The sequence below is a fragment of the Stylophora pistillata genome, chromosome 3, assembly GCF_964205215.1.
Source record: "Stylophora pistillata chromosome 3, jaStyPist1.2, whole genome shotgun sequence".
Classification (NCBI taxonomy): Eukaryota; Metazoa; Cnidaria; class Anthozoa; order Scleractinia; family Pocilloporidae; genus Stylophora; species Stylophora pistillata.
The window spans coordinates 7,670,647-7,684,774 of NC_142521.1; the positions used below are offsets into that span (position 1 = coordinate 7,670,647).

General features: G+C 41.0%; 1 protein-coding gene across 2 annotated transcripts in view; it reads right to left on the reverse strand.

Moving 5' to 3' along the window:
• The window catches only part of LOC111328547 (rotatin), a 33,868-nt gene that overhangs the window by 843 nt on the left and 18,897 nt on the right, over positions 1 to 14,128 (reverse strand). The window contains exons 18-34 of one of the 2 annotated variants that reach the window (XM_088754398.1): positions 12,822 to 13,108; positions 12,222 to 12,350; positions 11,223 to 11,471; positions 10,581 to 10,664; positions 9,428 to 9,840; positions 8,121 to 8,327; positions 7,445 to 7,674; positions 6,726 to 6,866; positions 5,258 to 5,704; positions 4,958 to 5,058; positions 4,535 to 4,612; positions 4,092 to 4,218; positions 3,319 to 3,548; positions 3,186 to 3,203; positions 2,537 to 2,819; positions 477 to 580; positions 150 to 213 (exon numbers count right to left, since the gene is read on the reverse strand). In XM_088754398.1, the coding sequence (XP_088610524.1) occupies positions 150 to 213; positions 477 to 580; positions 2,537 to 2,819; positions 3,186 to 3,203; positions 3,319 to 3,548; positions 4,092 to 4,218; positions 4,535 to 4,612; positions 4,958 to 5,058; positions 5,258 to 5,704; positions 6,726 to 6,866; positions 7,445 to 7,674; positions 8,121 to 8,327; positions 9,428 to 9,840; positions 10,581 to 10,664; positions 11,223 to 11,471; positions 12,222 to 12,350; positions 12,822 to 13,108 (3,192 nt within the window). Of the gene's footprint in view, positions 1 to 149; positions 214 to 476; positions 581 to 2,536; positions 2,820 to 3,185; positions 3,204 to 3,318; positions 3,549 to 4,091; positions 4,219 to 4,534; positions 4,613 to 4,957; positions 5,059 to 5,257; positions 5,705 to 6,725; positions 6,867 to 7,444; positions 7,675 to 8,120; positions 8,328 to 9,427; positions 9,841 to 10,580; positions 10,665 to 11,222; positions 11,472 to 12,221; positions 12,351 to 12,821; positions 13,111 to 14,128 lie in introns of both variants that reach the window. The other variant, XM_022933046.2, reaches the window with a different exon arrangement.

The window sequence follows — 14,128 nt, forward strand, 5'->3', positions numbered from 1 at the left end:
GACATCAGTGGGCGGTGTCCTTCAATTAAAAGAGCGCTTTTCGCAATTTTATCCTACCCGCAACTTCTAAGGCACTCGCACCTCTATCAAATTAGAAGGTGGTTTATTGATGGTTAAAGAAAATTAAAATTTCAAAGTAACCAGTATACCTGGTAACAAGTTTATTTCGTCGAGTTTCTTCACTACTCCCGTCTTCTTTAATGACACTTTTGCCTAATGAAAGTAAAACAGTTAAGAGATAAGGTGAACTAACAGTTAGCAATTTACCTTCGAATCCTCTTGAGGGTAAGAACATCAGTAAGAACAACGGCAACACATTCGACTGCGCCTCTTGTCCCACTTGTTCTTACCGCATTTTGACGTGATCTGTGATCAGTAACTGAGCAGATGGATGGCAACATAGGATTTCTTTGTTAATTCAGTGTTTTCGTATCTAAAGGTTTAACAAACTTTCACAATCGTGATATATAACATACCTTTTGACAATTGTGCAACAGTGAGCACAGAGCTGAGAGGCAAAGTGCCCTCAAGTAAATGGAATTGTCAGTAATAAATTCCACAAGTAGAGACAGCAGCTTTTCTGCAAATCAGAAGAGATGCGATTCATTTTCATTATTGCTGGATCCACTGAACCAGTCTCATCCAGCGAGGGAGAAACAAAAGCAAAATATTTTAAAAGTAAACAGCATTAACGTCAATTTACTTTGCCTTTTGGCGAAACGACTCTGGGAGAACGTTTCTTTAAACGCAAAAGATGGTATGTGAAGCTTTAAAATAGACAGTAACTGCAGAATTTATCTATTATATATCTGGTATCACTATTTCGAATGTTACTTGTTCCTTCACTGAACGTGATTTTTCCACGCTTCGGGCAGTTTGCTCGTTTTTACTTCAAGGTCTCATTGGTGCCTGGGGATAATTTCCAAGCTATGACTGGCTGTTGTCATTGCTCTGGTTTTGGTTGAACGACCCTCAATCGGAAAGCGCCGTATCGTGTTACATGTACCTCGCACGTTGCGGGCTTATTTTGGCGGTAAACCAACAGACAAAGGATTGGCTGTTCGCGCGCAAACGTCGACAAGGAATTGGTTATTTCTAAATCCAGCTGAAATCTCCGAAAACGGGAGTGTGATGTACATATACATACATACATACACTTTATTGATGCTCCCTAAGTGGGCTTTTCAGCTCAATAGAATAAAAAAAAAAAAAAAAAAAAATACAAATATATAAATTAATTGAGAATGTAAATACAATAATATTATAATTACAAAATATATATCAATAATATAATATATCAACTTAATAAGACATTTGCAAGATGACGTCTAAAATTCCTGGGGCATTTTAAGGACTTAATGTTATCATTCAAGGAGTTCCAGAGTTTTGCTCCTCTGAAAGCAAAGGAGCGCTGCCCTGTTGACAGGCGACATAAAGGTATATCCAAAGCACCAGATGATCGAGTTTGTCTATTATGGACTTGAGAACGTAATTTAAACATATCAGCAAGATAGTCTGGAACAAGCTTGTTAATACATTTGTGCATCATAGTAGCGTCATTTAGAATGAGTTTCTCTCTAATAGGAAGCCATTTCAACGATCGCAACCCATCCGAAATATGGTCATACTTTCTTAGTCCCAGAATAATTCGCCCAGCAAAGTTTTGGACTTTTTGTAACTTGTCAATATTGCTGCTGCTGGTATTACTCCAGACAGTTGAACAATATTGGAGTTTACTAAAGACAAATGAATTTATTACTAACAGAAGTGTTTTCCTATCCAGGAGGTGCTTGATTCTGTTAATCTGGTACAATTTAAAAAGGCATTTAGAGGCAATCTCAGTGATATGTTGGTTATAACTGAGGTGTGTGTCGAGAAGAACACCCAAGTCCTTAACGACAAGCACAGGTGTTATTTCTTTGTCAAAAAGTGTTATACTGAATGATGACAGTTTCTTTAAAAGTTGTGGTAATCCAACAGCTAGAACCTTAGTTTTGTCCGGATTAATCAAAAGAGAGTTTTTACAGCACCACTGAGATATTCTCGTAAGATCTTCGTTTAAGGCGAGGATGGACGTGGGTAATTCGGCAGGTGAAAAGGACAAATACAATTTACAATCATCAACATAGGAGGCAGATAGACAACGTTTAGGAACAGAAAGGAGGTCGTTAACATAGATTGTAAACAAAACCGGACCTAAAATAGAGCCTTGCGGAACTCCGAACTCAAGTGGGAGTACTTTAGAAACTGCGTCACCAATTCGAACGCACTGTTGTCGGTTAGAAAGGTAACTCTGAAACCAATTCAACGCACCCTGGGAAAAATCGAGATTTTGTAGCTTGGATAACAAGCTACAAAATCTCGATTGGATAACAAGCTACAAAAACTTGAGAACAATCACCAGCTTAAATAATCAGTGGTATGGCTTATATGGGTATTTAGTATGACAGGTTGTCATAAATTTGCGTTGGGACGAACACACACTTGGTTGACAAACAAACGCTAAGAACGCACTATTGCGAACATGATAACTCACCGTTCACCAACAGCACAGGCTTACTGGCGCCATGGAAGCACAAATTTCTCAAAACAAGAAGAGCCTTTTCCTGCAGCTGCCTGTTCTGAGCCGTACTCATCTCTAGCAACACTTCTACAACGCCAGGGGTCTTGACCACACCCTGCTGGCCATCGGTGAAGAATGTCACGCTGACCAGCACGTTGAGCCAACAGAGCGTCACGCCACGAGTAATGGCCTTGTGTCTGGGATGCGCACCGCTTTTAATAGGCTTTAGTGTAGCGAATGGATGAAAAAAGTTCGTCTGTAGTGAAATAATAAAAAGCAATCAGCGTTATAAGCGACTTGAACACCAGTGGTCGAGAGGTGTATAATTCAAAATTCCTTGTTAAGGGTTAGGTCCGCAAAGAGTTTTTATCCACACGTTAGACTCCCTTGCCACAAAAATTTTCTCTAATGTGACAACCACTACCCCGGAATGAGCGTGCGCAGCAGGGGATCAACCACTGGCCCGGAATGAGAGTGCGCAGCAGGGGATCAACCACTGGCCCGGAATGAGCGTGCGCAGCAGGAGATCAACCACTAGCGAGAGTAACAAGACAACGAGACGGCAACTTTCAACAAAACGTTCGCGCCCTTAAGCATGAGGTTGTTTTTGAGGAGTACTCACCCTCATTTCGCTAAATTCCTGCCGAGTACAACAAGAAAGGCATAAATTTGTGAGAAGAAGAGATATTACCTCTTGAAAAGCGACTGTTATAAATGAAATGACATTATTTCGGGTGACACATTTCCAGACCTACCTTCCACAGGACTCCTCTGCACTCGGCACTTAAAGCCAGGTTACTAAGCAGATTGGACATGTTCCTTAGAACAGCAAGGTGCATGTCCAATTCAGAACTGGAGCTGTTCTGAAGCTTACTGTTAGTCTTATGAGTCAGTTTGATCAGACTGTGCAGTAATGTGCTTCCACTCTGAACAGAACGGCTAACGCTCCCAGGAACGCCTGAACTACCCGCGACAAAGGCTGATGCTGCAAGGGCAATATATGTTAGATTTTTTTCATCTATGTACACTTTGGATGTTGCACATATGGTGCTATTCAAAAGTGTCGCACACCAAACACAAAACACCAAAGTCGGCAATTCAGAACAATGGAAGCAAAGAACACTCAGGGTAGAGAGAAAAATCAGTTTTACCATGGCAAAAGTGGTTTTAGTTTGCATTTGATTAGTACAGAAGGTGGCATGAACTTTGTAGACCAATAACAAAACGAAGTAAAACAAATGAAGTCAAATTTCAGATCTCATTTCTCCAACTGGTGAGTGCTGTGAACATGGAGGTGATCAAAATAAAAGATGTGAGGCGCAATTTCACTTAAGAAGACGACAAGTTCCGTCACAATTGTTTAAATGACTCACACCAGGTGATACTGCCATTGCGGCAAGTTAAATGAGATCCCAAAAGATCATAAAAGAATTCTCAACGAAAAGAGAATAATAGTGTCTAGAACTAAGTGGAGGAGGTTGGTACATTTTTAAAAAGTAACTGTTACTAGTTTACAGGGACTATTCACCTTTAGAAAACTGTGCAGTCAGCGCTGATAGTAGACGCAACACTTCGTTTAGAAGTTGCACCTCAACAGAACACCACGACCAGAGTTTGTGCACGACATCAACGATTCCGCTTTCCAAGCAAGCACTCTACAGAAAAATGAGGCAAAGAAAGTATACTTCAGTTTGCATTCCCACACGTTCATTGTGACGACAAAAACGTTCCTTAACCTCTTCCCAGAATCCTGCAGGGGATTTCAATAACTTTTTTCCAAAAGCGGTTGCCGATAGTGTGAAAGGTACACCGCCATTACCAGATTTTATTCAAACCCCTGTAATCCTGAAGCACTTTTACTTGATTGTGAAATTTCCAGACATCTATTTGGTAATCAAGATAGATCTACGGTAAGACAACACTGCTAGAAGCAAACGATTTACTGTAAGGAATTTCATTGCTACTAGACACCTTGACTGATGCACTACGGTGAAGAAAGTTTCTGAGTAGTTGGAGCACTTTAATAAGCTCTACCATCAATGGATCCTCCTGAAAAGAAACAGTAAGTTAAAAATGAAAAAGTTTGTCTGAACTTTATGTTGCCTTACTAAGGATACCAAAAAAGGAGAGAGCATCAGCTGAGGTGAAATAACGAAAACAAAAGAGATGGACACGAAAAAGTGATGGTCTTCCGTTGATAATAGCCCTTTTATCTAAGGTACTAAACTTGCAGAAAGGGTTTGAGCTCTAGGGAAAAATTCGAGAAAAGAATGCAAAAAGTAGAGACCACGTTACACAGGAAACTCCAAGGAAAAGAGCTGTCACAAAAGAGGGAAAGAAATTAGTTGTTTGTGCCAGTGAAACAAACTGCTACAGGATGTTTTAAGTCATTACCTTCTTTTTCCACGAAGAACCTTTTCCTAGCTGGAGTGAATTTATGTTTAACTGGGCATGGAGATGCTTGACCTGTTCCAGCGTGGTTTCGACAAGTCCAGCTGGATAAACAAAGGAAGCAAGAATGAATATATGCGAGGACTTGAAAAGGTGGTTTAGGAGCTGTTTTGAAAAACCAAACTCACGAGTTGAGTAGACGCGAATGAAATAAATTTTACAGGACATGCATGCTTAAAACTCTAAAGAGAGGCCTAACCCTCCAAGGAGAAATTATCAGATCAGATTGATCAATCTCCTCACCTTGCAAAGCAATACGTTTTGCCGCGTGACTTAAAGCCAATAAGGAACTCAGAACGGCACACACTAACGCCTGTTCCTTATCCGTGGTATTAGAACTCTGCCGCGACGGGGCATTGTCGTAAACTTCTAGCAAAACGCTGCAAAGTTCTTGACCAGACGTTTCACTGGTAGCAGACAATCCTGGGCTGTGTTCACCGTTTTGTTCTCTATGGTTTTTCGTATTATTCACAACATCCACCCCGTGTTCACTGATATCGTTGTTATCGAGTAATCGAGTTAAACGATTCCTTGTTAAAGGTTTATCAGATGTTCCGTCACTTGACCCTCTCCCACCGAGGTGTCGTTTGCCCTCGATCGTCAAGTGGAGGCCAAGAAGCTTAAGAAGTAAAATTCTTAGGGAGGATAGGGTGGGGGATTTGTTCCCTTTAAATGAATTTTTGATGACACCTGAAGAAAAAAATGGTGATTAGACATTATATCTGTTCTGAAATAGCATTAACCACTTCACACCCCAACGTTGATTTGCATATTCTCCATACTTTTCTTTACACATTTCCTAGGGTGCTGACAAGGAGAATTTGTTTAACAATCGAGAGCTTATTCGGTTGGTGATCATTTTCTTCATTCTCGTGACCTTCGTGTTTTATTTAGGGGTAATTTTGTAAGGAGAGATCAGATGCTAATCACAGAAAGAGGTTAAGGGTAAGGGAGAATGACTAACGGCGGAGAGAAACGAAAAGCACAAAAAACAACAGTGCGTTAATTCTATTATGAGCGATGACCGCAAGAAAAAATTAGCCTATAAATAGTTCTGTAAATAAAAGTAGACTGAAACATCTTTCTCAAGTACACGTTTCGTAAGAGAGATTTCAAAGTTCATTCAAACGCATGCTTACATCTACGGCATGCATAAAAGTAAAGGTATTTGTTCCAAGTTTTTCAACGATTCCTGAAGTGTCATGTTTACACTTACACTTACACTTACACTTACACACACACACACACACACACACACACACACACACACACTTACACACACACTTACACACACACACACACACACACACACACACAGACACACACACACACACACACACACACACACACACATACGTTACATGACCACTCCCCATAGGGGCTTTTCAGGGCCAATTCCCACCCATCCCACCCCAGGAGAGGACATCCACCACACAGTAATCTCGTGCGTGGGAAATTAACGTCTCCTAACCCTAACCCTGCAGGAGACGGGGCCTACAGTTTATTCGTCCTTATCCGAGAAGACTAGAATATCTATCCATTTCTTGATTATAGAAAGGTAGCAAATTCTCCTCACTTATTTTAAGACCAGTATTGGTCCAGCTGGGGCTCGAACCCTCGACCTCCCGCACAACACAATCCAGCGCTCTAACCAATTGAGCTAACCGGGGGACGGTTATCTAAGTACACGTAGAAAAAAATTCCATCTTACTGATTAACGGCCTCCAGTTAGTAATCAGAGTGTCCTCAACAACACTTGGAACTGACAGCTGGCCTTGGTTCTGCAGTAATGTGACTAGCAGTTTGCAGACACTCTCTCGCACGGTTCTGACGCCAATTTGTAGACTGCCATCTAATATAATAGAGGAAAAGGTTATAAGAATATTTTAGACGCTACTTTTTCTTAACTCTCCACACCGAAGGTTAAGTGAGTACCCGAAAACTTGTGCTATAAATACTCCAGAGAGGTAACCTTTTTTCTTCAGAGTATGAGTAAGCTTTCCATACAAATGGATATTACTCTCATGGAGGCATAAATCGGAAATGATATGAGGTTATTGTTCACTTGGAGTCTCGCCGTCGTACATTTTGTTAATTTTGATATCATTGTATTTTTCATAGGAAATTTATCTCGTCCTTTCCCAGCATCCCGCGTGGGCTGTAACGCCAGTAAACTTTTAGAGCGCTTTTCGATTGCCTGTCGCGAAACCAAAACCAAGGTAACCAGAACAGCCAATCAGAAGGAAGGAAAACATGCTGAAAAGAGCCAATGAGAACTGAAGCGAATAAAGGGAAAAATAAAGTAAAACCAACGCAATTCCGGATCATTTTCGACACCCAATTGAAAGTTGCTTAAAGAGAGAGAGTGCAATCTACTGCTTGATTAACATTAAACGGCAGCTTTGATGTTTAAGTGGGCGTTCAGTTTACCTGCATGAGAAGCATCTAGTGAAAATAGTAGCATTATCCTGTCCAGAGCTTCGTGGTCTTGTAGCAAATTGAAGCAAAAGATGGTATTCACTTTGACAACAGTGCGGAGGAAAGACAAGATTTCACTGTACATGGAAAGTATCTCTTGAATCATTACAGAGGACGCATAGGACAGCGGGATTGGTTTTTCCACACAAAGGTAGCCTTTTACCTCCGTGCAATCAACATGGCTGCAAACAACCGGAAAAAACACAGTGGTCTAGTAACTAAACAATTTGGTAATGAGATGAAATTTCGCATGCAGAATTCTCCTTAATGAAATTAAGGAACTCTCCTGATATTTGATTTCATAAAAGCTCAAAGGTAATATTTTTTCAATAAAGGGGGTAAAAGAAACTGTGATGCTGCGTCGTGGAGGGGTATTACAAGATAATTGGGTTTTACCAACTGAGTTAATAATGTAAATTGGCCTCCACAGAGAGAGTTTCTAAAGCTAACGTTTCGAGCGTTACTCTTTGTCAGAGGGGAGACGCAGATGGTACGTCTGACGAAGGCTTAACGCTCGAACCTTCAGCTTTAGAAACGCTTCACGGTGGCCAATTTAAAATATCAACTCAGTTCATAAAACCAATTTATCTTAGCTCTACACTGAAATGTATAATTCAGCCATACTTACTCAGTAATGCTGCTCAAAATCTCTGCTTTGTTGAGGGCTGCGATGATGGGCCCTGGGACCTGGAGTACCAAATTGTTCACCAGACGTGCCATTGCACCAATGAGCCCCGGCGTTATTGAGGACCTTGTAGTTTCTGAGGATGTCCCTGATGGAGCCGCAGAGCTAACTGAACTACTAACACCACCACTACCACTGGCACTGGACATACTAAGCGTTACATGAAACGGTAACAAAAGGGAAAATAACAGCATTTTACGTGATTCTGTCCATGCACCCTCTCAGTATAACTAAAAAACACCTGAGACGTGGTCAGCGTTCCAGGCCGCAACCGATTTAGTCTGCATGGCGAGAGGGGAAAATGTTTGGCAGCTAAATTTGTAAGGAAAGTCGCCGATCTGACGACTTGCGTTGGGCAGTCATGCATAAAGCTGTAATGTTTATATTGCCTATTGTCTATACGCAACCGTTTAAATAAATAAGAAGAGAAGTAAACACGAATGCCGATTTGAAGGAGCGTGCGCAGCAGGGGATCAACCACTGGCCCGGAATGAGCGTGCGCAGCAGGGGATCAACCACTAGCGAGAGTAACAAGAAAACGAGACGGCAGCTCTCGACAAAACGTTCGCGCCCTTAAGCATGAGGTTGCTTTTTAGGAGTACTCACTCTCATTTCGCTAAATTCCTATTGTCTATAGGCAAACGTTTAAATAAATAAGAAGAGAAGTAAACACGAATGCAGATTTGAAAGAAAAGCTGCGGTAGCCGCAGTTTTTGTCCTGACAACTCACATTTTACTTCTGGTGACGGGTGACCTTAGGTCGCGAAATGGCTACCATGAAAAAAGAAATGAGCTTGGAACCCTATTGGTCGCCCTTGTTTTCCCTGCATTCGAAAGTAGTTTTTTTACTCTTATCTTAAGCCCTCACTGTTTATCCATCTAAAATGTTCCCTTGATTTGATTGGCCGATATGGCTACTTCAGTTTCTCTTTTACGATACTCCACCAAAATGCCATCTAAACTTCGCATCAGCGGCGGAAATAAGAAGAGAAGGCGTTTGAAGGTCTCTTAATTTGTAATACCAATTAATCAAAACCGGCAAATCTTCACATGAAACTTCAGTTGAAAAAGTATTTGCAAAGGTGAGCTTTGGCACCGTGATTGCTACATTTTGTTTGCTACAATGCTGCTTTGGAAAAGTATGGACATCCCAGTTTAATTTGTTTCAGCCTTGACTTTAATATCTATAACAGAATCATTCGTGACTTCAAACGAATAAAAAATCAAGCAAAAAGGTGAAGAAGACTTACCCACTGGGTAGACCTCTTTCATTAATAAGTGGAACCAAGGAGGTAGGAGTCCTCGACGACTGCGTCTCAGGATCGGACGGGGACACCCCTGACAAGACTGTGCTTGAAGTGTGAGAAGCCATTGAAAATACTCCAGGGCTTGCCTTGCCATTTGCACACTCTGTAACTAACGTTTGCGCTTCCGAGCTCACACTGCCAGACCGAGTCTGCGGCGTTGAACCAAGGGGCTTGTATGGAAAGTCTGTACCAGTACCCGACGAAAGAGAAACTGTGGCAGAACTTTGACAGGCCCTGGATGTCCCTTGTGAAGGAATCAATGGAATTGGACTGCTTGTAAGCATGTTGGAGAACTTTTGGAAAAACTTGAAATGCTCCAGAAGGGAATGCAGATCTTGAATTTCCTTTGAGGGTTTCTTTAAAATAGGAAAGGCGAGAAGTAACATATTAATGAAAGGAAAGGAAATTTATCAAGATTTTTTAGAACCTTAATCTGTGCAGTACATCTTAGTCTGCAATACATGGGATCTACTTGAAGTGCAGAGATCTGTAACCTCTCAGTTTGAGAAAAAAAAACACCATGCAATACCATAATTATCAAGCTGTTGCCTTGAATCAATCAAGAGAAACAGCCGCCGCAATGGACGTGGTCAAGTTTTGTGATAATCACGTTCATTCTATACAATCATTCTCTTAACGTTTGCCGAATTTGATGATAAATTTCAATTGCTAGGGCCCTTCAGCTTAGAGCATAGAACTTGTCGAAGTTCCCTTTCTTATCCAGTTTTGAAATTGTACTCCTTCTCTGAATAAAAGAAATTATCGATGCCCACAAGAGCTCTTTTTAATTGCGATTAAAAGTGGTAAGAAAATCATACACTTGAGCCGCAGGTAAAAATTTCAAGAGGGGAAAGATCGTCACAGTTTTAGGCACCATTGACGTAGTTTTAAAACAGAGCCCAAAAAGTTCAGATTCAATATTTTAAACAAGACTGGGGCAGAAAGAAGAAAAAAAATAAACGCTGTCGGGAAAACACAGTTGTTTTCATCCACTACCGTATAACTTACTAGACCAGAAAGGTAAAACGAAGAGTCAATGTAATACGATGACGAGAAGGCGGTTTTCTAATCTCTGCAAGTAACATTTGGTGTGTACCTTCAGTTGATCGCTTCGCTTCTCTTCAGGGGAGTCTTCACCATGTGTCAGTCCGCTAACTAAAGTACAAAGCAACAGAGCCGCCTAAAAAAAGAGATGTAAATAAGAATTGAATTCGTAACCGCTCTAGAGAGCCTCCCTTCACTAGAGAACTGTTAGGCAGTAACTCTGGTGTTATTTATTTGGGCTACGTAGCGCTTTATTAGGAATTGTATCTGCTTTCGAATAATTGTCTTAGTTTCCTTTTTAAATATTGTCAGTATTTCAACCAAAGAAACGCATACTGTACCTTTTTTTTCGCTTTGAATCTGGGCGAAAACATAGAGGAAAAACAATGGATCAATATGACCCTTGAAGAGTTTTTAAGAATCGACTTCCTTATTGTGGCTTTCGACAGTGATATCATAGAAATTATCCATCGCTCTTAAAGGTTCCTTCCCCAAAATTACTACGACAATAAGGCAATGTAAATGTTGAGTGTGTTTCCCAATAATACGACGCAATAGCCGCAGCCTTGACTAGAACTTCAAAAAGGTACCTACTCATCGGGAGTCTAACGAGGTAACTATTCATCTACCGCGCCTTTCTGCTGCCCACCTATCTCTTTAGGACTGAAAAATTTCACACCGATCTGTTACAAACCTGCTGCCTGACAAAGCCACATTCCATGTCATCCAGTAAAACAGTGAACACAAAGCTCCACAGGCCACCCACAAACTTCTGCCCAGCCATCTGTAGTTCCTGCCTGCCTTGCTCGCTTCCTGCAAGACTTGTGCATATTCCAAGGCCAATCCAACGGATATCCGGCCAGCGGTCTGTCAACAAAGGCACCAACCACGGTAGGGGCTCATCTTGATGGTCTTGACCACTTAACCAACGTAGGACCCAAGCCTACAGAGCAAACGATGTGTACTAAGCTTACAATAAATTACACTCAACTTCAATGAAGAGAAGAAATGAGAATCGTGGAAAAGAACAACGGCCCCACGAGGATTTCGAAGCTCAAACCTTCTGATTTCGCGATCGAATGCCCTGCAAACAACACTGAGGTCCAACGTCTACGTATGTGCGAACGTCTTAATGGGGAGACGGCGTATTTTTTAGGCTATCAGAGCTAAGTTGTCTCACAAAGTTATACATGTAACAAACACACAAACCAGTAAGTCACGTTACTTTAAAACCAAACAACTTTTTTGATAAAGATAAAACAAAATGATAAATCAAAAGGAGACCCGTACTTAGATGAGCTTTGTGCTCGCTCAAGTCTTTTGCCTGCATTTGTTTTCTTTCACAAATTTTTATAAACATTTCAATTTTTCTTGGCGTATTCGCGTGGTAATTGGCGCGCGACCGGCCATAATTGATTCCTTTGTGTACGCCCGACATTTGCCTGCTGTGTTCCTGCAAAATAAGCCACAAGGACTTATAACGAGTTACTAGGTTCATAGTAATGACACAAGCGGCAAGTTTCCTGTATGAAGAAGAGTGAGACAGATGGTAATCTTTTAACGCGGTCATCGAATTAAGTAAGATGCTAAACATTTTCTGAAAGAATTTGTAAAAGTATACAAAAAAAAACAAAGGAAACGAAAACCGTAGTTTCAGCTAACTGTCACATAATCAAAAGAAACAATGAGTTACCTTTTCAGGATCAATAATGGACATTTCGTGCGTAAGGTGCAACAGACATAGACTGGAATAATAAGTGACACCTTTACCCATGAATGACAAACTGGCGCCAAGTCTGCCCGCGTGGAACGCCAGAACCACCTGAAAAAGTGATATTAACGTGTCAACTACGAGTTATTTTAAAACAAACGGAAAGAAAGAAATCTTTCGAAAAATTGTAGTCGTCGTGTTCTCACCCAAAACAATGCGTCAATTTTTCAATCTTGCACCTATAGGGAAAACTGAGTGGTTGGGTGAGCTGGCTTCCACGAGATGCACCGAATAATGGTACTACCCGGGGTCAAGTCGGTCGGACGAATGAAGATGTAAAAGCAAAATGATGTAAATTTGTCAAAGCGAAGTCAGAGTCAAAGTAAAAGTCAGCGTTGAATTTGATGTCACTAGATCTCGATGTCAATGTCGAATTTACTCGCGCTAAAAGCCTTTTACTTCTAATTACTTTCAGATCTCACAGACTAATGGTAACTTTCTGCTTTTTTTATATCAGTCATTGTCATAATTTGCTTTCAGTTTTACGACGCCCGATTGAAAACTACTCTCAAATTGCTTTACCTGAACCAGTGATGTCATTAGTTGTATACACAGACTCATCCCTTGGGAGAATTTACAGTATGAACTCCACCGTGGTTGCGAGGTGACATGCGCCAAACAAACAAGTGACGTCTCAAGCACGGGCAAATCATAGAACTGAGGGTTGTCTGCTAAATCCAGATTCAGAGCTAAAGCGTATGCCAGGTCACCAATAAAAATTCTCTCTTTATCCAGTCTCCATTCACTGGTGTATCGCGATAGACACTTTACCAAAGTTACCAGGAAAGATAGGAGATGCTTGCGTAAAGCTCTGCAACGGAAACGGCGGTACAACATGGATTTACATTCAGTAAAGATTAACGTCGTGCGTAAAGTTGTTAAAGCTACGGCAAAATAACGTAGCGGTGCTCGCGCGTTCTGAAAAGGATGCTGACGACTGCTTTATAAAGGCTGATAGTTTCGAAAGAAACTGTTTGGGGCTGCGTCGGTGGGAGTAACGAAATAATTTGGATATATCAACAAAGTTGAAATGATAAATTGGCCACCGTAATGATTACAGAAGCTGACGTTTCGAGCGTTAGCCCTTCGTCGGAGCGAATAGAAGAATTGTGGGTTGTGTGTGCTTTTAAAGGCAGAAAATGGAGCTACGTTATTGGTGGGTGCATGGCAACGAGAAAAACATGAAAAATTGGTGGGTGCATTGCCATGCACCCACCAATAACGTAGCTCCATTTTCTGCCTTTAAAAGCACACACAACCCTCAATTCTTCTATTCGCTCCAACGAAGGGCTAACGCTCGAAACGTCAGCTTCTGTAATCATTACGGTGGCCAATTTACCATTTCAACTTTGTTGATATATCCAAATTAGACTGCTTTATAAGTTTTGCCACTCACAAGCCGAAACCTACTGACACTTTGGAGACCTTCAGCAGTCAGGACGGTTAGGCCGAGGATGAAGTCGACTAAAACAAAAAATTAATCTTTCTTAGTTGAAATTTTACGAATGACTTGACGTCTTTACCGTCTCTTAAAGCGCCACATCTTAACTTCAGCAAGCGAAAGAGGTTTTTTATACCTCTCCAAGAAATTGAGGTTCTGTTCAAAACAAAGAAGAATCTCCGGCTCACTTTGAAAAACGCTTTTTTTTGTTGTTTTTGGCTCTTTAAAAGGTGAATGGTTTTGCAAACATTTTAAATTGGCATTGCAACAGAACTTTGTTACAATTTGACGATAGCTGTGATGCTTACGTAGATGCGAAACAATATCACTTGGCCTCGTTTTCAACTCGCAATTCCATGCTTAATACCTCGCTTCGTTAACCAATCAG